The 25,748-nt window shown below is 36.2% G+C and overlaps 1 protein-coding gene across 4 annotated transcripts in view; it reads right to left on the reverse strand.

The window, feature by feature from the left end:
- MMS22L (MMS22 like, DNA repair protein) overlaps nucleotides 1–25,748 on the reverse strand; it is a 167,556-nt gene that overhangs the window by 107,003 nt on the left and 34,805 nt on the right. For all 4 annotated transcript variants that reach the window (XM_017886760.1, XM_017886761.1, XM_017886759.1 and 1 more), the window contains 4 exons: nucleotides 20,668–20,730; nucleotides 8,406–8,525; nucleotides 5,987–6,213; nucleotides 3,470–3,979 (listed from right to left, as the gene is read on the reverse strand). In XM_017886760.1, coding sequence (XP_017742249.1) covers nucleotides 3,470–3,979; nucleotides 5,987–6,213; nucleotides 8,406–8,525; nucleotides 20,668–20,730 — 920 coding nt within the window. The remainder of the gene's footprint in view (nucleotides 1–3,469; nucleotides 3,980–5,986; nucleotides 6,214–8,405; nucleotides 8,526–20,667; nucleotides 20,731–25,748) is intronic.

Consider the following 25,748-nt stretch of genomic DNA (forward strand, 5'->3'; position numbering starts at 1 on the left):
CCATCCACCTCGGCCTCCCAAAGTGCTGGGATTACAGGCGTTAAGCCACCGCGCCCAGCCTTATTTCTTATTTTAGAATGCTTTTCTAAATACACTCCATACAATGATCTAAAATGAGAATGGAAGCTTTTCATACATTTATCAATGAGAGTAAAAATTGGTACAATCGGCCGGGCGCGGTGGCTCATATCTGTTATCCCAGCACCTCAGGAGGCCAAGGCGGGCGGATCGCGGGGTCAGGAGATCGAGACCATTCTGGCTAACACGGTGAAACCCCATCTCTACTAAAAATATATTTTAAAAAAATTAGCCAGCCGCAGTGGCAGGAGCCTGTAGTCCCAGCTACTCCGGAGGCTGAGGCAGGAGAACGGCATGAACTCAGGAGGCGGAGTTTGCAGTGAGCGGAGATGGTGCCACTGCACTCCAGCCTGGGCGACAGAGCGAGACTCGTTCTCAAAAACACAAAAAACAAAAAAACTGGTACAATGGGTTTTTTTGGTATGATATTTGGTAACATCTATTCACATTTAAAATGTGCATACACCAATTCATTCTTAAGAATTAATCTACAGGTATACTTCCACAAGTACACAGAAATACATGTACAAAGATGTTAAATAAACATAAATTGGTAAACAATACACATTTCCATTATTAGCAACTGGATAAAGTTTGGCACATCTATATAATGAAACAGTAAGTAGTCATTTAACAGAATTAGGTAGGTTTTCATGTTTTAACATGAAAAGTTGTTCAGGAAATATTAAATAATACAAGGAAGTTACAAAACAAAGATCATCTGTTTCGTGTTTTAAATACACGGTTGCGCGCAGTGGCTCATGCCTATAATCCCAGCACTTTGGGAGGCCAAGGCGGGTGGATCACCTGAGGTCAGGAATTCAAGACCAGTCTGGTCAACAGGGTGAAACTCTGTTTCTACTAAAACATAAAAAATAGCTGGGTGTGGTAGTGCGTCCCTGTAATCCCAGCTACTCGGAATGCTGAGGCAGAACTGCTTGAGCCCGGGAGGCGGAGGTTGCAGTGGGCCGAGATGGTGCCACTGCACTCCACCCTGGGTGCGTAGAGCGAGACTCTGTCTCAAAATATATATGTATATATTCTCTATACACATATATGTATATATTCTCTATACACATATATGTATATATTCTCTATACACATATGTATATATTCTAGACATATGTATATATTCTAGACATATGTATATATTCTATATACATGTATGTATATATAAATATATAGTGTGTGTATATGTATGTAGGTAGGAGGGAGATTTCTGGAAGGTTCTATAAAAACCATTTTATTTCTGTGGATTAGAACCAGAGCAATATATCTCAACCTTAGCACTGCTGAAGATGGTTCAGATAATTCTTTGTTGTAGGAGCTGTTCTGAGCACTGTAGAGTCTTTAGCAGCATTTCTGACCTCATCAGTGCTGTTCCCCTAGTTTTGACAACTAAAAATGTCTCCAGGCATCCAAATGTTCCCTGGGGGAAAAACTTACTCCCAGTTGGGAACTACTGAACTAGAGAATGAAGAAGTGAAGCTGAGGAGATTTAGTTGTCACTTTATATCTCTTTTCTCCCCCATTCCTACCATGAAAATACGTTACAAAAACAATATTAAGATAATTTTAACAAAACCAAAAGATTGCCAGAAATTTTCATTAACACATTAAATTTAAAATACTTGTAGGATATGAACCTTTGAGGAAAAAAAAAAGAACTATGTAAGAAGCAATATAACTGTTAAAAAGAATTAAAAAGGACTTATCTATCTTCAACAGAAAAGGCAGAAAGATATATGGATTCTGCCACTTTTTTCCCATGACTGCCTCTTCTCAAGATATCCATAATCTTTCTTCCTTTCTTATTCCTATGCTCTGAAGTCTTTTGGGGACTATAGTTCTCCATCACCAGGATGGCTTAGACCAACACCCTCCTCTTCCTTCTTGTTTTGTATATTCAGACAAATATACAGAGACAAACCAAAACTGACATTAGAAATGTAAAAATTTCTAATTTTCCCAAGAAACACGGGGAATCACTTAACATTTATTTAAAAACTGAAGAAATAAAACAAAGTTATCATTTGGAAGAAGTATAAAACCTGCCATGAAAACACAGCATAGAATAAAGAAAATTAAGGTAGTAATAGAAATAAATTTGATAATGAATAAATTTCCAAAATTTGGAAATCTTGCCAAGCTTAGTACCTCTGAAAAACAGATGCAACATTTGTAACGTGATTATTAGGAGGAGGGAAGCAGTCTGTTTGTTATCTTTGGACATGATTTCAAATACAATCATTTTCTGTGACAGTGAGTAACTATACTGAGTGGTAGTATTTAACTTCTTAAGAACATGTACTTCAAAGGTAAAACTGCTATGTGAAAAGGGCCTAATGGCAATAAATATCATAACCAACGTTCTTATCCACATCAAGTTTGTGTCTGAGTGTATTTAACATATCTGCATAATTTCAGTGGATCTGAAAATAGTTTAAGTTTTGTATAGGTGATTGGTGTTATTAATAGAATTCTCTATGTTAATTTCAGAGCAAACTGGTCTATTTCGAAGAATTTGACGCAGCTAAGGCTATGACTTTGCTGCAAAATTTAAAGAAAGTCACTTTTTAAAAATGGTGTAGTGTGGCCAAAGATTCCTTATGGGCACAAAATTACAAATGCTTCAGTAAAAGCCACCTCAGACATGAGCTCATGATCTTGCTCAGAATATCTGTAACGTATCTCTGGGTAATAATACACTTTCCTGAGAGGTAGCAGGGGAAGGAAGGGCTAAGGGAAAGCATGGCTCTCAGACTGCACCAGAGCTGCTCTTGAGTTTAGTTCTGCATCTTGTGTTTGCATATAAGCTTTCTTTTGAAAAGCTATTGTTTGTAAAACAGCTTGAAAACTACAGGTTGAGCATCACTAATTTGAAAATCCAAAATCCAAAATGCTCCAAAATTCAAAACTTTTTGAGTGCCAACATGACACAACAAGTGGAAAATTGTATCTGGCCTCATGGGATGGGTTGCAGTCAAAACTGTTTCATGCACAAAATTATACAAAATGTTGCATAAAATTACCTTCAGCCTATGTGTATAAGGTATATATGAAACATAACTGAATTTTATGTTTACACTTGGGTCCCCTCCTCAAAATATCTCATATCTCATTATGCATATACAAATATTCCAAAATCTAAACAAATCCAAAATCCAAAACACTTCTGGTCCCAAGCATTTCATATAAAAGCATTTTAGTACACAGATATACTCAACCTATAGTGATTTATGCCCATGTAGTAGAAAACTAAATCCTTCCTCTACATTTGGATTTCATGTGTAGTTGTATATATGTGTATATACATATAACTTTAATATAAAATTCACATAAGTGATTATATAAAACAAATCATAAATTAGCATACGACTGAAAACCATACCTGATTCTGGCCAGAACAGCTTGTAGAAAGCTCAATACTGTCCTAAGTTCAGATTCTCGGCATGCTCGCAGAAGCATACTAAATCCATCATTAAGCAGTTTCTCATGGGAAGGATACAAGCAATAGCTGGTCTCAAACACTTCTTGAACACCATCAATGTATATGGAAAGAAGTGTCCAGAGAGTCTGTCTCTGTATCATTTCCTCATTCTTAGACACCAAGAATTCCTTTGCTTTCTCCCGGAAAGCACATGAAAACTTCTCAGCCAAAACACCGATGTCCACATTTTTCTGGGCATACATCAAGAGGAAGGCCATGTGACCCTTCCAAATGAGGGCTCTCTGAGATGTTATAAAAGCAGGCTTGAGGAAATTCAGGAGGTCTAAAACATGACTTGCAACATCTTCTACCTCTGCAACAGCTGCTAACAGTAGAAAAAGGCTAAAAAAGTTCTGTAGACCAACTTCAGTTAGTTCTTCCATTCTTTTTTGATGGAATTTTGAATATATCCTGTAAAACATTAAAAATGCTTTAATAAAATTGTTGCATTCACGAAAACTTGTATCTCTTAAAATGTGCTTCAATGTTCATGACAATCTCATTAAATTTTAAGCTAATTCTTCATTTTGATGCTGCCTTGTCACTTTGTTTACTTAGAAAGTAAACTCACATAATGGCCCTACCTTGAAATTTCCCAATGATGAGGCAAATCACCTGTAAGTGAATCAAAGGATTCAATGGTTTTCCCCAAAGCCACTAGAAATGTTTTCATATAGTATATGGCTTTTCCTTTTATTCAAGTCCCCCATCACCCTTCTTTTCTTATTTTTATTAGTAAATAAGAAATAATATATAATATTTTAAGTACAATGTGATATGCTTTTACAGAAATCTTAACAGGACAATTTTACATAACAATTATCCTTAAACTCTCTCCCTGCACGCCTCACAAAGACTCACTCTTATTTTACCTATACCTTAAGACAATGCAAGGTGTTAGAAAAATTATTTTTAGCCACCTGCAAAGAACTAGGCATTTAAAAATCTCTCATCAATACTATTTAATACAATAGTTGACACAATAGTTAATATACTAGATAGTAATATAGTTAATGGTTGACATAATTTTCTCTCATCAATTAAGGGATTAGAATTGAAAACAATTCATCTGAATTCCTACTTACAAATTAAGCTGTTTTTTTGTTTCGTTTTGTTTTTTTCTGAGATGGAGTCTCACTCTGTTGCCCAGGCTCGAGTACAGTGGCACAATTTTGGCTCACTGCAGTCTCTGCCTCCCAGTTTTAAGTGATTCTCCTGCCCCAGCCTCCTGAGTAGCTGGGATTGCAGGCACGCACCACCGCGCTTGGCTATTTTTTTTTTTTTTAGTAGAGACAGAGTTTCACCACGTTGGTCAAACTGGTCTCAAACTCCTGATCTCAAGTAATACGCCCGCCTCAGCCTCCCAAAATGCTGGGATTACAGGTGTGAGCTACCACACCTGGCCTTAAGTTTTGCAACTTCTATAACTGGTTTATTCAGGACAGAAATGAGTAATGCTCATGAGAGTTAAATGTTTATAAGTAACTACTTGAAAGCTGACAAACTCTTAAAAGTAAAGATCTGTTTAATTATCTTTGTATCATCTACTACTATCTCCACTATAGTGTTTGACATATAGTATGTGTCTAATAAACAGACTTGTTATTGAATAAATTCCAATGACTTCTTTCAGCCATAAAGTTCTGAGTATTATGTCTTCCATAAAATTCCTTAAGATTCAAAAACTGTCAAATAGAACAAAAGAAAAAAACTGTTTGAGCCATGTGATTCTTGAAGATTTAATAAAGCAGTTGCCATTTAAAACAGTATATAATAAATAAAAAATCCAAACCATATCACCATGTGCTTATAAGAATTACTCACTATGGGACTCAAACAGGAATTTCATTAAGTGATTCTTGAGAAGTCCCTACCTAGTATTCTCTTTCCTGAGAGGTCTCAACAAATAATCTGAGCAAGTCGTAGATGGTGATGTACTGCACAAAGAAGGCTAAGAAAAGGGCTAATACAGGCAAAGGCAGTAGAAAAAAGAAACACAATTTAAAAGTGTACTCATTAAACAAGCAAAACTCTCAAAAGAGAGAGAAATAAAACAATGGACTAATGTGACCAAAGTTTATTCTATCAGAAATGAAAACAGCATAGTTCCCAAATGAGAACATTAGTTATCTGGTTCTACTATACTCTGGTCAGTTCTCATTAAAAAAACACAACAAACAAAAAAAACCAGTGCTTGTGAACTGCTGGGCTCAAAGAACACAAAAGTTTTATATGTTGAAACTATCACCTACCAATGTGCAAGCTGAAGATGTTTGTTAATCAAATGCATATAATGGATTACCTAGTAACATTATAACTAATTAAGACTCTAGCCCCAAGTAAACTTAACAAAATACAAGGAGTAACACTTATCCAAAGATATCAGTGCACATTCATGACAAAAGATACTGCATATACCTTCCTTTGACTTGTTTCCAAGGATGAAGGCCATTGCTCTTCATTGCTTTCTTAACAACTTTTGCCAGAATGCAAAGAAAAATCGTATAACTACTGCTGGATTTATACAGATCCTGATCTTGCTTATCGCAACAGCAAGTCTTCACCATTTCAAGCATTGACAAGGGTGACTTCATGGTATTAGCAAGGCCTTTAAAAGGAAGCCAAGAAATACTGAAGGAACTATTCTAAAAGGGGGGAAAAAAGGTAGAAAATAATTATTAGTCTCTTAGTAAATAAAATGGTAAGCTGCAAATCCCAGTTAGTTGGTTCACCAAAAGTCTGACTCATCTTCATCACAAAAACTACATAAACATGATCCCCTAAAATAAAAATTCCATGAAAGAACAGAGCATCAAGAGGTGTTCAAATTTTGGATTGTCCCCAAAATGTGTTTTTAACAGTTGATTTGTCCAAATTAGGATACAAACAAAATCCACACATTGCATTCAGTGATATGCACAGCACTTTTGGCTCTTTTGATTCTTTACGTTTCCCAGTGTTTTTGTTATACCACTTGTTTTTAATATCAGTTAATTTGTTGTATAAAATTTCCCATGTTCTAAATTTAGCTGCTTGTATGGCTCTAGTGTTTCTTAATCTTTTATCCTCTATCTTTTCTAAGTTGGTCACTATATCTAGAGGTTTTATCAGATTCATGTTGACTTTTTTGGCAAGAATCTTTCATCAGTAGTACTGAATAGTTCCTACTGCATTTAGCAAAAAGGCACATAAGTTCTGGCTTTTTGTGATGTTAAGATTGGTCAGATTATTAACCTGCTCCACCCATTTTAGTGGTCCCACCAGCCTTTAACTTAACATTTTAGTAGCATTGATGATCATTGCCCAGATGCCTTATTTCATTAAATGTACAAAATGGTGACTTCTAATTCTATCATGTTTTAATTAGTTCATCAGAAATTTTATCACTCTAAAATATAGTTTGTATTTTCTTTAGTTTTCAGAATTAGGTGGTTTTTTTTTTTTTTTCCAGAATAACTTTTACAAAGAAGCATAAATTCAGAGATTTAAACATATTTAATATGTTTTAATTCATTGCAGTCATTATTCTTTCTTATGCTTAAATTTTCCCATTCTCTGGGCAATGGATGTTCCTTCAGGTTGGCTCCTGTGTCCTTCTGACACGACTCTAGCTTACTTTGATACCTTTCCTGTTTTCTGGTATGACAAGACACCCCAGACTCACCTTGTACACATCCTGCCTCAGGATTACAATCAGTCATTTCTCTAACTAGCCTAAAATTATGCTTCAGAGAAGGGTGTTTTTCAATTTTTTAATAAGCTCCATTATCCACAAATCCAAACTTGTTATTTACTTGTAAATCTTCCATTACCATTTTCTATTTTGATTGAGAGGTTCACTAATTATTTACCCCAAACCCTAAACATCCCAAATCTCCTCTCTATACACAAAGTATAAATCCTTTAAATCTACCTTTAAAATTTTAATCTTCCAAACTTATCCTCTCCTTTAGAAATACATTGTCCCTATTTCAGTTCTCAGCCATAGTATTTTTGCTCATACAACTACAATAAACCACTAACTCGTCTGTACCTTTACACCACTTAAAGAAAAAAAAAACAACTTTCTCAAACACATACCTAAGTCACATCCTTGCTACTTAGTGTCTCCTGAATAAACCAGAATTAATTGTACATTATCTTCAACCCTTCATAGTATAGTCCCAGACTGCCTTCTCTAGTCTCCTATCTTCAGTCTCTCCATAGTTACCCCAGGCCTATCATTCAGAACCGTTGACATGGTAGGAACAGACCACGCTTTTTCATACCTCCATGTATTTGTCTATACTGTTCATTCTGCCTGGATCTTTTTCTTCTGTTTTAGGAAATTCTACTCATTCCCAAAGCCAAGTTCAAAATTATGACCTCATGAAGTCTTCCACAAATACAGATACCAGGTTAGACACCCCCTCCTCTGGAGTTCCACAATTATAACCTTTTTCCCACAATGTATGTATACCCACCCACTAGCCTATAAGCTACTCAAATGCCAGGATTGTTTCTTACTCAGGACAGCAGTGCCTGTTCAATGTGTCATGAGCAACCAATTATTATTAGAAACATTTATAAATGTAGATTTTATAAATATCTGCTACATTTTAGCTACTTTGTTTACACCTGCTCTGAAGAGAAAAAGGATACCAAATGCTGTCTCCCTTATGACAAAGCTCTACAATGTTAAAGATAAAACTATTCATGAGCTACTCAATCTACTCTGAAAAAAAATTAACTTTTTAAGAAAAATCCATAACTATTCATAATTAAACCATAAAGAAATTCCTCAAATATGTACAAATTCTTAAAATTCCTGGAGCAAAATCATATTCTATTCACTCACCAGGTTCTTACTATAATATTCCCATAAAATGGTAACAATTGCAATGTTTGGCTCCCAGAAATCACAAAGCGTCAAACAACAGTGAAGATACACTCGTAATTGTTCTTCTAGAATACTACCCTAAAAAATAAACTGAAGTTATGAGACGGTAAATGGGCTCTGGCAATATAAACATTTTCACTTGATATTTTACTGTATAACCTGCAGCTAAAAAGAAAATAAATATACATCACCCAATCATACCCATTCTCATATTCAGACTAGGTCTAAATCAACATAACACATACTTCCAAAAACATGTTTTAAAGACCATTAACATATTCAGATAACAGAAATCACGTAACTCGACTTTTAATTCAATTAGTTAAAAATTATAGGTGTTTCATAATTGAATGGTATTGGAAACCCAGAAACCAGAAAAGAAACCCAAACCAGAAAGAAGTGGCAAAGATGACCTAATAATTAAGATGTACACAAATCCAGAGGGCTTGGTCATACTTAATTACTTGGTTAAATTTTTTATAGGATTATAGGAGTTGTTCTTTCTAAAATCAAAGGATTGGCAGAGTACATCTATTTTAACCTTTTATGGGATAACAGGAGGAAAAGGAAGTAGAAAAAACATAGATGCTTTTTCTATGACAATATAACCATGCATATATTTTTTAAATGACACACCCTGAATTCTAATCATTCAACAATTGTACTTAAAACTTACCACATACTAGGCACTGTTTTAATGTACTACGCATAGGACAACAAGTAAGTCAGACATAGCACATGTACTGGTAGAGCTTACATTTTTGGAGAGGAAAGAAAAGGATACTAAAACAATATAAATTTGAACAGAAATAACTGCTGTGAAAAACGAAACAAAGCAAAGTAATGTGAAAGTAACTGGTAGAGGATGAGCATCACTATTTTATCAGCTGCTATGAATGGAAAAGCCTTTTGAAGGGCTGCAGTTAAACTACCTGATTAAATGAAAGTCAATAAAGACTTGGAAGAAAAACATTCAAGGCAGAGAAAATGATTGGAAAGTTCCTCAATTATTAGTAGGCTTGGTATTATTTCTAGACAGGAAGACATCATATCTCATTTGAGGCTTTACTGGTCTTGGTAAGAAATTTGGATTGTATTTTAAATATGTTGGGAAGCTACTGGAAGAGAGTAAGCACCAAAGTGACATGATGTGATTGTTTGAAAAACACTGCTCTGGATTATACATAAAGAATGAATAGAGGGGATAAGAAGAGATACAGGGAGAACAGGTAGGAGGCGATTGTGTGAAACTATAAGACTGAAACTTTAAGACATGTTTGGAAAAAGATTCAGTGGGATTTGCTGGTAAACTACATTAAGGTATGAAAGAAAGAAGTTTCAGGTTTTGGCATAAGGAAATAGGTCAATAGTGCTATTTCCTGAAATGGCAAAGACTTATGAGGTGAGTGTCCAGGGTATCCAAGTAGAGCTATTAAGCAGACAATCTGACCTATGGGTCTAGAGTTAAGGGATTAAAGTCAGAGTTGTTGACATAAATTTGGGTCAATGATAAAAGGATCCATAACTGAGAGCCCTCTGATATTACAACATTTTGATATGAAGCAAGTGGAGAATACTCTATAGGCAAAAACAAGTGGTCAATGAAGCAAAAAGGAAACCAGGCATTGCGGATGCCAAGAGAAGTATTTCAGAAAAATGACAATGGTGAACAGGATTGACCTTTGCTCAGAGGATACAAAAAGAAGAAATAAGAATCCTTAGAAGAAACAATATGGAAGTCATTGACGGCATTGCCAGAGCAGTTTGGGGCTTGATGAAGACTATGATGAAGAAGCTCAACTATGGATGGCTTATGACATCTAGGAGGTGAGGAAGTAAAGATATTTAAGTGAAAACATATAAACAATAAAGTCTTTGAACAAGTGAGAAGAGTTAAGATCCAGTGTACAGGGGAAGGAATTAGCTCTTGATAGAAAAAGTGACACTTCCAATATAAAAGAAGAATAGTATGAGAGATCAAATGTTGGGAGATTTGAAGGTGTAAAGAGAGGAATTCTTAACTGACCAATTCTACTTTTCAATAATTTATGAGGCAAGATGTTGAGCTGAATGGATTAGAGAAGAGCACGTATTAACTTGTATGTCAAAGAGAAGTTCTGGGCCAGGCATGGTGGCTCACACCTGTAATCCCAGCACTTTGGGAGACCGAGGTGGGTGGATCACCTGAGGTCAGGAGTTCAAGACCAGCCTGGCCAACATGGCGAAACCCTGTCTCTACTAAAAAACACAAAAATTAGCTGGACTGGATGAGGTGGCAGGTGCCTGTAATCCCAGCTACTTGGGAGGCTGAAGCAGGAAAATCGCTTGAACCCAGGAGCCAGAGGTTGCAGTGAGCCGAGACTGCTATTGCACTATTGCACTCTGGGAGACAGAATGACACTCTTTCAACAACAACAACAACAACAAACAAAAACAAAAAAAACCCAACAACAACAACAAAAACAGAAGTTCTGAAGTAAGTCACTTTGGAGAGCAGAAAAGCAAACATTCTAGAGCTGACAGCCATTTGAGATTATGATCCAGAATTTAAAGTCAGACACCTTAGTAAAAATGAATGTATGATTTTCTCCCACAATATTCAGTTGTGGGTGGTGTGGGAGATAGGAGAGAAAAAATGGCTTTTTCATGGTTAAAACAAGTTAAGGGCCATGGAATTAAAGATGTTTCTCGTGGAGTAATTATAATAATGGGTTGTATACATTGTTTAAGAAAGAAAGTGAGGAAATGGAAGAGGACAGAAAAACGAAAAGGTCAATGGTAATAGGCAAAATGAAAAGAAAAATGAAAAGTGAAAAACTACTGTAGAGTATAACCATGGGAGGAGGTAGATGAGGCAAGTAAAAGAAAATCTAATAAATAGTGAGGCTATTAAGAAACTGAAAGCACAGTTTGATTATACACAATAACACCAGGGTCACTAGCAGAAATGGTGTACAGGTAAAGAAGAACACAGTGATCTTGGTACCAAACTTTTTCAATGAAAGAAGAGTAACCCAAACATGGGTAAAAAACAGCAATGCACAATTTTTTTTTTTTGACAAGGCCTTAACTCTTTATTCATTATTTAAAATACACTTCAAACTACAAGTTCTCCAGAAGACTTCCTAACTCCCCTACTAGATAAGTGGTCTTTCTTTACGCTTTTATGGCACACTAGGCATACCTACATCATCATACTTACCTTGTTAAGTTTATCTGCTTTCAAGTATCTGAGAGCTCTGTGAAAGACAGAATAATGCCCACATTGTGTATACACCACAGTGCCTGTTTCACCAAAAAGCCTCCATAAATGATTCATGAACAAAACTGAGATCTGAGTTCTGATGCTTCTTCCCAACAAGCAGTTATGGTTTAGGGAAAGACATTTAGCTTCTTGAGTAAACAATTAAGCTTATTTAACCAAAGAAGGCAAGGTTCTGTCCATCACTAGCCTCTAATTTTATTAAGAAAATATTAAATTAGATCCAGGTTCATATTGATTCCTATGGCACACTACTGAATTGAAATAAAGCATACTAATTTTATCATGTTTAACAGGTAAAAAAGTAGATTATGTTATCAAAGTTAATATTGAAGGGTTTTGTTTTATTTGACATCTGAAAATCATTTTACCATGTAAAATCCACAAAAACATATTTAAACTGTAAAAAATATGCAAAGTTTGGGAAAAGCAAAAGGATGAATGCTAGGTACCAAACAGTGGAGTTAAACATATATGAAAATTCAAATCTCAGCTCTGCCATTTCCTAAGCTAGCTGTGTGAACCTGGACAAGTTCTGGGCCTCAGTCTGTAAAAGTGTAAAATGGAAACAGAAATATCATCACTACATAAGACCGTCCTAAGTATTAAGTGAAGGAATGTGCAGTAAGTGTTAAGTACAGTGCTTGCACAGGGATAGCTGTCATTTTGTTATCTGCAGGAGAGAAATGCACTTTTTTTAGACCAATGCTACTCTTTTGATGATCAAATAATAAATGCAACAGGTTCACAGTAGTGTTCCTTAAGATGATACGTATCAATTTTGTCAGTTTTAAGCAAACCCCACCTAATCACAGAGACTTGACTAAAGACATGTAATTCCATGCCCTCTGATTAAAGATTGTTTTAAATAAGCCATAAGGCCTGTAGGCCTCTTTTCCACACAGCCTTAAACCTGACTGGCTCAAGGAGTACTACTCGTCTCCCACATTTTCAGAAGCCCTTATGGGCTCTCAATGTGTCTTATCTCGTGTGTGTGTGTGTGTGTGTGTGTGTGTGTGAGTGTGAGTGTACGAGACAGGGAGAGAATATGAACTATTTAATGAATATTCCAATAAGTCCATTAAATGAATATGCCTGCTTCTAATCTCTGCTTTAGTCCTTTTTTAAAGAATGTCTTATCTTTATTTTGAACAATCAAATTTAGGCATATTACATTTGGGCATACTACATAGGTCAAATCTTTAATTGAACTAATAATAAGAACATTCACTCTTTTACCTTAGTTATTATATAGAAATGGCAATTTAACAACTGGTTATTATATAAAATTTAACAAAAGCTCATTTATTTATGCATAACGAATCTACCTATCAGAAACCATCAGAAGAAGAAAATTTATTCACAGTCTAACTGTTACCAGAAGTTTCCCTAATTGGATTTATTTTTAGGAGTGAATAGAGTTGGACTTCAACATCCCAGGTAAGATCCTTCTACTCAAGAAACACTATGATTTTTAGTTAGTTATTTAAAGACTATTGTCCCACATTATTTAGATCTAATCACATTCTGAGCTGTTTCTGCTCCTGCCTGGGACCTCCAAATTAGATGTGTGTTTTAGAAAAACATCAAAATGATTTTTTAAAAATCAAGAGTTTTTTATTGTTTTAAATAGCTGGTTCCGATACGAACCTTTATTCAAAAAACTTAAAAATTTAACTTCTGTGGATCTCAGAAAACGGACGGATGAGGCCGGCTTTTTAAAAAGCAGGTGAGCAACCACAGACGAAAAATATTTTTTCATATGAAAAAACAATAATGCTGTTCCAAAGGCAGAACACACGTTTACAATTCACAAATATTAAATAGGATTATCTCTAAAAAACTGTTTTAAAGCACTTTACTATTTGTACCTATGTAAGTAAAACTGAGCGATATATGTTCTTTTTACTAAACTAAAACTCTACCTGTTTCTGGCAGATCCTCTCTAGCAAGAAAAAAGAATTTGAAATATTATTTGCTTGATTAAAGCTGTAGTGGTGGGCTGGGTGCGGTGGCTCACATCTGTAATCCCAAGCACTTTTGGAGGCTGAGGCAGGAGGATTCCTTGAGGCTAAGAGTTCAAGATCAGTCTGGGAAACATAGCAAGATCTGTCTCTATAAAATGAAAATATTAGCCACACATGGTGGCATGCACCTGTCCTAATGACTCAGGAGAAGGAGGCGGGAGAAGTGCTTGAGCTCAGGAGTTCAAGGTTATAGTGAGCTATAACCACACCACTGTACTCCAGCCTGGGTGACAGTGAAAGACCCTGTCTCTTTAAATGAAAATAAAAAGTATAATGAAGTGTAGACTAATTTTATTTGAAGGCTGCTGTATGTTTGGAAGGTTTTTGTTTTTAAATACAGCAAATGGACTCTTTCACCATGTCACTGTTGGAGATCAAGTACATGACCATGGTCAGATTTCAATTTACCTCAATGGGAGGAAAACAGACATAATCAAACCAATAGTTCTATCCAAATATATTATTCTTTACGACTACCTACTACTGCACCCACAAAATTGGTTTCCAGAAATTCAACACATAGTCCTATACTACTCGTAGAATATAATTTGGTACAATCAAGGAACACTAAAACTGAAGGAACAGCAGAGAACCATAACACTACTTCTTCCTAAATATTATAATGGCCTCTTTTCCCATAGGAAAGATATTATTTTGACTTTACGCTAGGCCTAAATTCATAGAGCATGTTTCTTAGGTTAGCCATATTATTCCTACTTCCAGGGTGACTAACTCATCCTGGTTTGCTCAGATCTTTCCTGGTTTAGCACTGAAACTCTGGGCCATGCAAACCAGGATGGTTGGTCACCTGACCTACTTTTCTTCCCCCCGCCAATAGTCTTTGGGGAACAGGTGGTGTTTGGTTACATGAATAAGTTGTTTAGTGATGATTTCTGAGATTTTGGTGCACCCATCACCTGAGCAATATATACTATACCCAAAGTATGGTCATTTTTTTTTTTTTTTTTGAGACAAGAGTTTTGCTTTTGTCACCTAGGCTGTAGTGCAAATGGCATGATCTTGGCTCACTGAAATCTCTGTCTCCCAGGTTCAAGTGATTCTCCTGCCTCAGCCTCCCGAGAAGCTGGGATGTGCCACCATACCCAGCTAATTTTTGTATTTTTAGTAGAGACAGAGTTTCACCATGTTGGCCAGATTGGTCTTGAACTCCTGACCTCTGGTGATCCACCTGCCTTGGCCTCCCAAAGTGCTGGCATTACAGGCGTGAGCCACCATACCCGGCCTGTACCCAAAGTATAGTCTTTTATCCCTCACCTTACTCCCACCGTTCCCCTCAGGCCCTCAAAGTCCATTATATCATGCTTACATCTTTGCGTCCTCATAGCTTAGCTCCAAGTTATAAACGAGAACATATGTTGGTTAGTTTTCCATTCCTGAGTGTCGTCACTAAGAATAATGGTCTCCAACTAGATTCAGGTTCCTGCAAATGCCATTATTTCATTCCTTTTTAAGGCTGAGTAGTATTCCACGTTCTATATATAACAAATTTTCTTTATCCACTCATTGATTGATGGGCATTTGGGCTGGTTCCATATTTTTGCAATTGTGAATTGTGCTGCTATGAACCTGCATGTGCAAGTGTTTCATAATGCTTCTTTTCATCTGGATAGACACCTAGTCGTGGCACTGATAGATCAAATGTTAGATCTTCTTTTAGTTCTCTAAGGAATATCTATAATGTTTTCCATAGTGTTTGTGCTAGTTTACATTTCCACCAGCAGTGTAAAAGTGTTTCCTTTTCACCAAGTCCACACCAACATCTATTACTACTTTTTGTTTTTAAATTATGGCCATTCTTGCAGGAGTAAGGTGGTTTCGCATTGTGGTTTTGATTTGCACTTCCCTGATCATTAGTGATGTTGAGCATTTTTTCATCTGTTTCTTGGCCATTTACGTATCTTCTTTTGAGTACTGCCTATTCATGTCCTTAGCCCACTTTTGGATGCGATTTGGGTTTGGTTTGTTCTTGTTTCTCTAGTTCCTTGAAGTATGACCTTAGATTGTCTATTTGTGCTCTTTCAGACTTTTTGATGTAGGCATTTAATGCTATGAACTTTCCTCTTAGCACTGCTTTTGCTGTATCTCAGAGGTTTTGATAGGTTGTGTCACTATCATCATTCAGTTCAAAGGATTTTTAAATTTCCATTTTGATTTCATTATTGACCTAAAGATCACTCAGAAGCAGATTATTTAATTTCCACATATTTGTGTAGTTTTCAAGGTTCCTTTTGGAGTTGCTTTCCAATTTTATTCCACTGTGGTCTGAGAGAGTACCTGATAGAATTTCAATTTTTTAAAAATTATTGAGACTTGTGGTCTATCATATGGCCTATCTTGGAGAGTGTTCCATGTGCTGGCGAACAGAATGTATATTCGGCAGTTGTTGAGTAGAACATTCTGTAAATATCTGTTAAGTCCATTTGTTCTAGGGTATAGTTTAAATCCAGTGATTCTTTGTTGACTTTTTGGCTTGATGACCTGACTTGTGTTGTCAGTGGAATACTGAAGTCCCCCACTATTATTGTGTTGCCATCTATCTCATTTCTTAGGTCAAGTAATTATTTTATAAATTTGGGGGCTCCAGTGTTAGTTGTGTATGTTCCCTATTTAGGATTGTGATATTTTTCTGTTGAACCCTTTTATCATTACATAATGTCCCTCTTTGTCTTTTTAAACTGTTGTTGGTTTAAAATCTGTTTTGTCTGATGCAAGACTCCTGCTCGCTTCTGGTGTCCATTTGAATGGACTATCTTTTTCCACCCCATTACCTTAAGTTATGTGACTCCTTATGTGTTAAGTCTCTTGGAGACAGCAGATACTTGGTTGGTGAATTCTTATCCATTCTGTCATTCTGTATCTTTTAAGTGACACATTTAGATTATTTCCATACAATGTTGGTATTGAGATGTAAGGTACTATTCTATTCACTGTGGTAGTCGTTGTCTGAATGCCTTTTTTTTTTCATTGTGTTATTGTTTGACAGGCCCTGTGAGATTTATGCTTTAAGGAGGTTTATTTGGTATATTTTGAGTTTCAAGATTTAGGTCTCCTTTCAGCAGCTCTTGCAGTGCTGGCATGGTAGTGGCACATTCTCTTAGCATTTGTTTGTCTGAAAAATACTTTATCTTTTCTTCATTTATGAAGCTTAGTTTCACTGGATACAACATTCTTGGAGGATAATTTTGCTTAAGGATGTTGAAGACAGGACCCAAATCCCTTCTAGCTTGTATTCTGCTAAAATATCTGCTGTTAGTTTGATAGGTTTTCCTTTGTAGGTTACCTGATGCTTTCTGCCTCACAGCTCTTAAGCTTCTTTCCTTTGTCTTCACTTTAGGTAACCTGATGACTATGTGTCTAAGTGATTACTTTTTTGTGATGTTTCCCAGGTGTTATTTGAGTTTCTTGTATTTGGATGTCTAGAACTCTAGCAAGGCAAGTAAAGTTTTCCTCGATTATTCCCTCAAATAAGTTTTCCAAACTTTTAGATTTCTCTTCTTCCTCAAGAACACCAATTATTCTTAGGTTTGGTCACTTAACATAATCCCAGTATTCTTGGAGGTTTTGTTCATTTATTAACAAATTCTTTTTTGTCTTTATCGGATTGGATTAATTTGAAAACCTTGTCTTCAAGCTCTGATGCTCTTTCTTCTACTTGTTCGATTCTGTTGTTGAAACGTTTCATGCATTTTGCATTTCTCTAAATGTGTCTTTCATTTCCAGAAGTTGTGATTGTTTTTCATTTATGATATATATTTCTCTGCAGATCTTTTCATGCATATGTTATTATTTTAAAAATTTCTTTAATTTGGTTTTCACCTTTCTCTGTTACCTCCTTAAGTAACATAATAATCGACTTACCTTTAGAACTCTTTTTCTAGTAATTCAGAGATTTATTCTTGGTTTGGATTAATTGCTAGTGAGCTAGTGTGATCTTGTGGGGGTGATAAAGAACCTTGTTTTGTCATATTACCAGATTGTTTTTCTGGGTCCTTCTCACTTGGATAGACTATGTCAGAGGAAAGATCTGAGATCCAACGACTAATGTTCTTTCGTACTGCAGAGTGATCACTTGATGCGGTGTTCTCCCACTTCCTGAAAGCCAGACTGCAGTGATTGTCATTGTTCTTCTGGGTCTAGCCACCCAGCAGAGCTACTGGGCTCTGGGCTGGTACTGGGGAGATGTCTGCAAAGAGTCCTGTGACATGACCTGTCTTCAGGTCTCTCAGCCGTGGATACCACCACCTGTTCTGGTGGAGGTAGCAGGGGAGTGAAATGGACTCTGTGAGGATCCTTTGTTGTAGTTTTATTTAGTACACTGGTTTTCTCAAATGTTGGTTATGCTGTCAGTGAAGTTGTCATGTGGACAGACTCAGGACCTCTGGTTAAACAGGATGTTACAGGTAATGGAATTAGATGTTGTCTTCTTCTTCCTTGGAGCAGGGCTGTTCTGAGTCGCCGTAATGGCTTGAGTTGGTTGGCCTCCAGCCAGGAGGTGGCACTTTCAAGAGAGCATCAGCTGTGGTACTATAGGGGGGATATAAACTTGCCCTGAAATCACCTGCATAAGTATTCAGGTTTATCAGGTGATGGATGGGGCCATGGAGCTCTCATGAGTTTATGCTTTCTATCTTCAGCTACCAGGTAGGTAGAGAAAGACTGTGATAGTTAATACTGAGTGTCAACTTGATTGGATTGAAGAATGCAGTATTGATACTGGGTGTGTCTTTGAGGGTGCTGCCAAAGGAGATTAATATTTGAGTCAGTGAGCTGGGAAAAGCAGACCCATCCTTAATCTAAGTGGGCACAATCTAATCAGCTGTCAGCTCCGCCAGAATAAAAAGCAGGCAGAAGAACATAAAAAGACTAGACTGTCTTAGTCTCCCATCCTACATTTTTCTCCTGTGCTGGATGCCTCCTGCCCTCAAACATTGGACACCAAGTTATTCAGCTTTGAGACTCGGACTGGATTCCTTGCTCCTCAGCTTGCAGGTGGCCTATTGTGGGACCTTGTGATCATGTGAGTTAATACTCCTTAATAAACTCCCATATATATATTAGTTCTGTCCCTCTAGAGAACCCTAACACAAACCATAAGGTGGAGGAATGGTTAGGCATGTCTGAGCTCAGACTCTCCTTGGGCAGGGCGTGATGAAAACACTGTGGAGTGGATATGGGTGGGGGCAGTTCTCAGGGCCACGAAATTATGTTTGAAGGGGAATTATGGCTGCCTCTGCTGCTTCATACAGGTCTCCAGAAAAGTGGGGGAAAGCTGGCAGTGGCAGGCCTCACTCAGCTCCCATGCAGCCAGCAAGGTCAGTCTCACTCCTGCTATGCTCCCCCAACAGCCAACAAAGCTGAATTTATATCCAGACCTCTGGTGTGCAGGGCTGAGATCTATGTAAATACATATTATATATATATATATTTATCCATATAAACCTTTAAAGCTTCCTAAGAAATATTCTGTAACTTAAAACCAGCTGAGTACAAAACCATAAATTCATACACTGTTAGAGTTGAAAGGGAGTTTAAAAATTGTTAAATACAACAGAAACATGGGTCAAGTAGAAGTAAATTTAAAGGACACAAGCAGTTACAACTTAATTGGAAATTAAAGCCCCTAGTTACTGACTCAGATTCAGTAACTCCCAACAGAATAATGTTATCCAGACTTTGCTGAAATTCTTTGGATTTGGTTTTAAGTATGCTATGTTAAAGTAGTAAGACTGACTTAATAACTGATACAAATGACAATGACCACTGTAATATGCATCTTATTTTACAACCACTTTTTAGTAATTCCCTTCATTCCGAAATAAAAAATATACATAAAAAACTTTTTAAGTTACTAAATCAATACGTTCTCAAAAAAAAATGAGGAAGACCAATGGATGTGATACAGGACAAAATATAATAAAACTTTTCCATGGATCGTGGTAAAGATTATAAAAGATAATAGATCTTTTGTTTTGATCTAATTTATGTATGCAGAATTCTTTGGCATTCTAAGCTAGAATTTTAGTTCATAATTAGATTATTCATATTATAACTAAATGTTTTATGTTTCCTAAAAAAGTAAGAGTTAATGCAGATAATGGGTAAAAGAAAATTTCAAGCAATTAAAATGTTTTCCAAAGACATAGCTACTACACACACACATACACACACACACACACGTATAAAGCAATATTATACTATATTTCTTCTATTCCTCTTCAAGTTTTAAATAATCTCTATTTCTTAAATGAAAATATTTCCCAAATTCCAAAACATTCTTTATTATAATTTTCATAAACTCTTACAAAATGATAATATATTACAAAACTTTACAGGGCTTCTATACAATATGTTTAAAAATGTGATGAACAGCATGTTTAAAACTATTTTAAAAGGAGGTCAAGTCTGACCTCTAGGCCATGAGGCACTACATTAACAGCTCTGCAGAAAGGAAAATGATAAGGTATGAAATGAATGCTCAGAAACTAGGACCTTATCAGTTAGAATATGATTCAAGCCTTTAAGACAAATTGCTCAGCAAGGCAAGTCACCTTCCTGCTGTGATGAGGATATAGTTGAATTTTCAATGCCAATGACTATCTCCCTCATTGTGTCACCTAGTTTGATATCATAGAGTCAAGGAATGGCATACACTTCTGAAGCATCTACCACTTATTTTGAATATATTTTGTCAAAGTCACCAACTAGGATATTATCTTTGTCCTTTAACTGACAACTTAGTGTTAAAAATCTTTAAAGAATAATCACTAAAAGAAACTACTGTGAGTTGACCCTTCAAAGTATGAAAGTTATTTGTTATCTGAATCATTTTAACAGCTTGCTTGGTTTTAAAATAAAATATATGGCATAAAATTAAGCAAAGTCCACAAACTGTCTTACTTTAATTGCATACCTGAACACTGATGGACTTTTTCAGCAGTTCTTCTACAAAGTTCCAATTTGATTCTACTTTTCTCTAGAAAGGAAGTAAACAGTAATGTATCAAAATTATTGCTTTTGATTATGCCCATATTTAAAATTAGAATATAGCAAATTAAGTGTGCAGTACATTTTCCTCTATCATTCAGCATCAATGTAATTTCTTGAATTTCTAATATTGTTTTGGTAAAGAGTTAATGAACTTGGCAGAAAAAAATGTACAACTATTCCAATCCAGTACAAATCATATCAGGAGTTGTAACAGTGGTGCTTTAGTAAGATTATAAATATTCTACTAAATATGTCATTTCTGCTTTCAGATACAAAATCCAACAGAAAAAAAAAAAAAAAAAAAACATTATATATCTACAGGTATTTTTTTTTTATGCTGAGTAATCATCCCTATTTTCCACTTTAATCACTAGAGCTTTTTCCTTCATTTTGTGAACAATAAACCTGAGACCATCTACTTTAGTAAACAAAGTAACTAAAAATTTTATACAGAAAATAAAGAAAGCTTTACACGGTCCTACCTCATTTAGCTAACGGCCACCTATTTGACAACCTCGACTATCTAGAATGATCTCCATGATAAGGAAGAAAGCTAAAGAGGACTTTCACAAAGGCTAGGTAGGAACTTAAAACAATCCCACATTTCCAAAAGGAAAGCCTGGATGACATTCTCAGAGGATACTCAGTTCACTTAATATTCAGTTCTTAAAGTTCTGGATATGTGGATACTGGACAAAACCAAAAGCAAAGAAAGCATTTTAAAGAATAAGCAAGTAATAACCAGTTTCTAATGTGGAGGGGGAACAAAGGTATAAAAAGTAATCATGGCCGGGAGCAGTGGCTCACACCTATAATCCCAGCACTTTGGGAGGCCGAGGCGGGTGGATCATGAGTTGGAAAGCAGCCTGGTCAACATGGTGAAACCATGTCTCTACTAAAAATACAAAAATTAGCCAGGTGTGGTGGCGGGCGCCTGTAATCCCAGCTACTCGGGTGGCTGAGGCAGGAGAATTGCTTGAACCCAGGAGGTGGGGGTTGCAGTGAGCCAAGATCATGCCACTGCGCTATAGCCTGGGTGACAGAGCAAGGCTTCATCTCAGAAAAAAAAAGAAAGTAATCCTAAGACCTCAAAAAGAAAAACCTGAGGCCTTAAAAAGTAGAAGACCTTCATCATACCCTTCTTATCCCTGTTATAAAGAATATGATGTTCACAGGCATGAACTCAAATGATCAATAAAATGTTAAATCATAGTGAATACTCATGATTTTAAATGGCTAGACGATATTCATATAAAATGCTAACTATAGTAAATCACTAAATAAATATTTTCTTAATAAAGAGCATACTGAGTATGGTAGTCAGCCTCTAAGATGTCCCCCAATAATCCTTGTCTCCTGGAATTTATACTTTCTACAATCCCCTCTCACACTGTACTAGGGTTGGTCACTAACAGACTACCAATACCAATATGAGTGATAGTATGTCACCTCCAAGAATAGGTTACAAGACACTGAAGCTTCCATCTTCATGATACTCTGACCTGTTAACTTAATCTGGAAACAGCTATGTTGTGAACAGCACATATGATGAGAAACTGAAGCATTCTGCCAACAAAAAAAAAAAAGCTGAAACCAAATTCTACAGTTCCAGTTAAATCTTCAGATACTGAAGCCCTTGGCTGATAGCTTCACTGCAACCTCATGAGAGACCCTGAGCTAGAACCACCCTTGCTAAGCTTTTCCTGAATGCCTGACTCAGAAATTGAGAGTGTGAGATAATAAATTTTTGTTTTAAGCTGATACTTTTGTGACAGAGCAATAGATTACTAATACAATGATTTATTTTAGCAAAATTAATGACTTTTGACATACAAAATAAAGTGAATGCAAGAAAACATTTATTGGGAGAAAATGTGGAGTAAAGAATTTGGCCTTGCCCAAAGAAAAGACCTGGCCTGCTGGGCGCAGTGGCTCACTCCTGTAATCCCAGCACTTTGGGAGGCCGAAGCAGGCGGATCACTTGAGGTCGGAAGTTTGAGACCAGCCCAGCCAACATGGTGAAACCCCGTCTCTATTAAAATACAAAAATTAGCAGGGTGTGGTGGTGTGTGCCTGTAATCCCAGCTACTCAGGAGGTTGAGGCAGGAGAATTGCTTGAACCCGGGAGGCTGAGGTTGCAGTAAGCCGAGATCACGCCATTACACTCCAGTCTGGGCAACAGAGGGAGACTTCGTCTCAAAAAAAAAAAAAAAAAAGATCTGGCCTTTGACCCTAGCTTCCTGGAGGTTATCTCTGGATCCTGGGAATGTTATGCCTGATCGTAGCATCTTTGTTTGACTAGGGTCCTATGGTCATACTGGATAACCTGACAATGTGATAGAGAGTGAAGGTTGGACACACCCACATAGTCTTAGCTTAGGGTTTGGTCATGCCCAAAAAACCAACAATGTGACTCAGGCTGGGGGCTTTGAGTCAGTTGACTTGGAAACTGAAATCAGCCATGTGAGCAATTCAGTAGTCCATGCCTACATAATGGAACTCTCATAAAAACTATGAACACTGAGGCTTGAGTGAGTACCCCCGTTTTGCAACACTCCCTGCATACTGTCACGCACTGATGCTAGGAGATGAATGTGGCCTGACTCCATGAAAAGAAAACAATAGAAGGCCCACATTTGGTACTTTTGGACTCTGGCCTATGCCCTTCCTCCCTTGGCTGATGTTAATTTATATCCTTCCCCTTTAAGAAAACAAAATAATAGCTTTCAGTGAGATCTGTGAGTCCTAACAAATTATCAAACTAAGGTAGTTTTGGGAACCCCGAGCTTGCAACTGGTGTCAGAAGTAAAGACAGTCTTAGGGATTGTCCCCTGAAACTTGGTAGTTGGCACTGAAAGTCTCTCTCAAAAAAAGATCATTTTCTTCTATGAATACTGTATGTCCACTGTGTCAGGTTTTTGACATATTACTTCCTCAAAAAAATTTCCCCATTTCACAGAAAACATAATTAAGTCTCAGAAAGGTCATGCATGTACAAGTCAAAAAATGAATTCAAATCCAAGGTTATCTGGCACCAAAGCCTGTATTTCTTCTATTATAACATGTACCAGTAACCAATTTTTTTTCCTTAGCATGTCTTCCCTCAGATTTCAGCAATTCATTTTTGTATCATTCTTTATTAAGAAAATGTCACCTCCAGTGCCAAGTGAGAAGGGCCATGACAGGGTTGATGTAATTTAAGTTTTAGCTTTGTAACTGGATAGTGTTGAGTATATTTCAATCATTCAGTGTTATCAAAGCATTTGAATCAAAGAATTACAGAAAAACAGTATAATTCTCACCCAAGGAATTTCAACTATATAAATCAGTTATGTGGCTATAATCTAAAACAAAAATAAACTGCAATTCAAATAAAAGAATGGCAACTACATCATGCCCAAATCAAATGTAAGAGAATATGTATCAAAGAGATACAGATTTTTCTTGCACAATAAAATTTCACTTTGGGAAGCTACAACATTTTTTCTTTTCTACATACCAAGTTAAATCTGCTGACAGAAAGGAGGTAGAATGTCATCAATTTGAGGCTACATTTTATATTCCTTATCTCACCATTAAAACTAAGATACCCATTTAAGCTTTACTATAGGTAGGATCTCTACCAGACATGTAAAACAGATCCTCCACCCTCCACTTCCAGCAGACTAGGTAGTCTGGTACAACTCTCATTTTAAGGTTACATTTCACACTTTTATCTGGTTACTATTTAAGATGTTTCAAAGACAAGCATCAGCTAGCCTAATTGCATTATGTTCTGGGTACAGAAAACACTGTTAAAACTGACCCCCTGCAATGCCCAGAAGTAATTTTCCTCTTTAAACTGTATTTGGTTTTAAAATAGATGACTAGAATTGTGAGAGAGTAACCCACTCTCATCTTGGCTGAGAGAAAAGCATTAAACAGAAATGTATGAAAATTTAATGACTCTAATATAAAAAGTGAGATCCCAAATTTTTCTTATAGGCCAACACTAAGAAATGGGCTAGCTTTGTGAGTTAAATCCATTATAGCTTTGTGATTTAAATCCACTATAGGTTTACATTTTAAACCTATTTAAAATGTAAAGATTTCACATTAACCTTCAGGGCAAAGCAGTTCACTTTTAAAAACAAACATCGCCACACTGCCACAAAATTATAGATATTTCTCTGGTGAAGAACGCATGACTAGCCATTATTACTTGATATCATCTCTCACTCCAGATTACTTATTAGAATAAAGCATGCTTACTGCACAGCCATTTTCTCTATTGTAGTTGGTTATATTAATATATCATAAGGAGAAAAAAAATTTTCAAAATTCTAAATAGATCCCAGACCCAAATTAACATCTTATATAATCTCTCAGAAACAATACATCAATATGCCTTTATGTTCATAGATTAGAATTACTGTCTGATTTGTCAATTAAACTGAAACACTTTGAGGATAAAAGGAAAAATTAACCAGTTAGGATAAATAGACAATAAGGTATAAAGTAGGACTATCTGTACCTGGCAAAATGGAACACATGGTTACCCTATCAAAGACCTATTCGTAAGAGGCAATCCTTAGGAGAACTCTAATATCAAGTTTATCTAAGAGATAAAATAGGGGTGATATTTAACCACCGTGTATCTCAATTTCTTGACCTGTAAAATGAATATATTATCCTCTCACCTACTTTGGAATATTTCACTGAGATAATACATAGTCACTGTGAAATATTAAATACTTTGCAAATGCAGCATATATTTTACCCCAAATGAAAACTATTATTAACTAGAGAGCTTGTTTTTCTTTAAAAGCCTTTAAGAAATCCAGAAATATTTAAAACTCTTTGAGGGCTCATATATAAAGGCAAAGTTTATTTTACATGTGCATACACATACATATTTCACATCCTCATCATTTTATCATATCCTTTTATAGTAATTACCAGGGCCTTTGTTTTAAAATCTTCTACATAAAATACGTGATTTTAAAATCTTGGCAAAAGAAAATC

The sequence above is a fragment of the Rhinopithecus bieti genome, unplaced genomic scaffold, assembly GCF_001698545.2.
Source record: "Rhinopithecus bieti isolate Rb0 unplaced genomic scaffold, ASM169854v2 scaffold_14937, whole genome shotgun sequence".
In the NCBI taxonomy this organism is placed as follows: domain Eukaryota; kingdom Metazoa; phylum Chordata; class Mammalia; order Primates; family Cercopithecidae; genus Rhinopithecus; species Rhinopithecus bieti.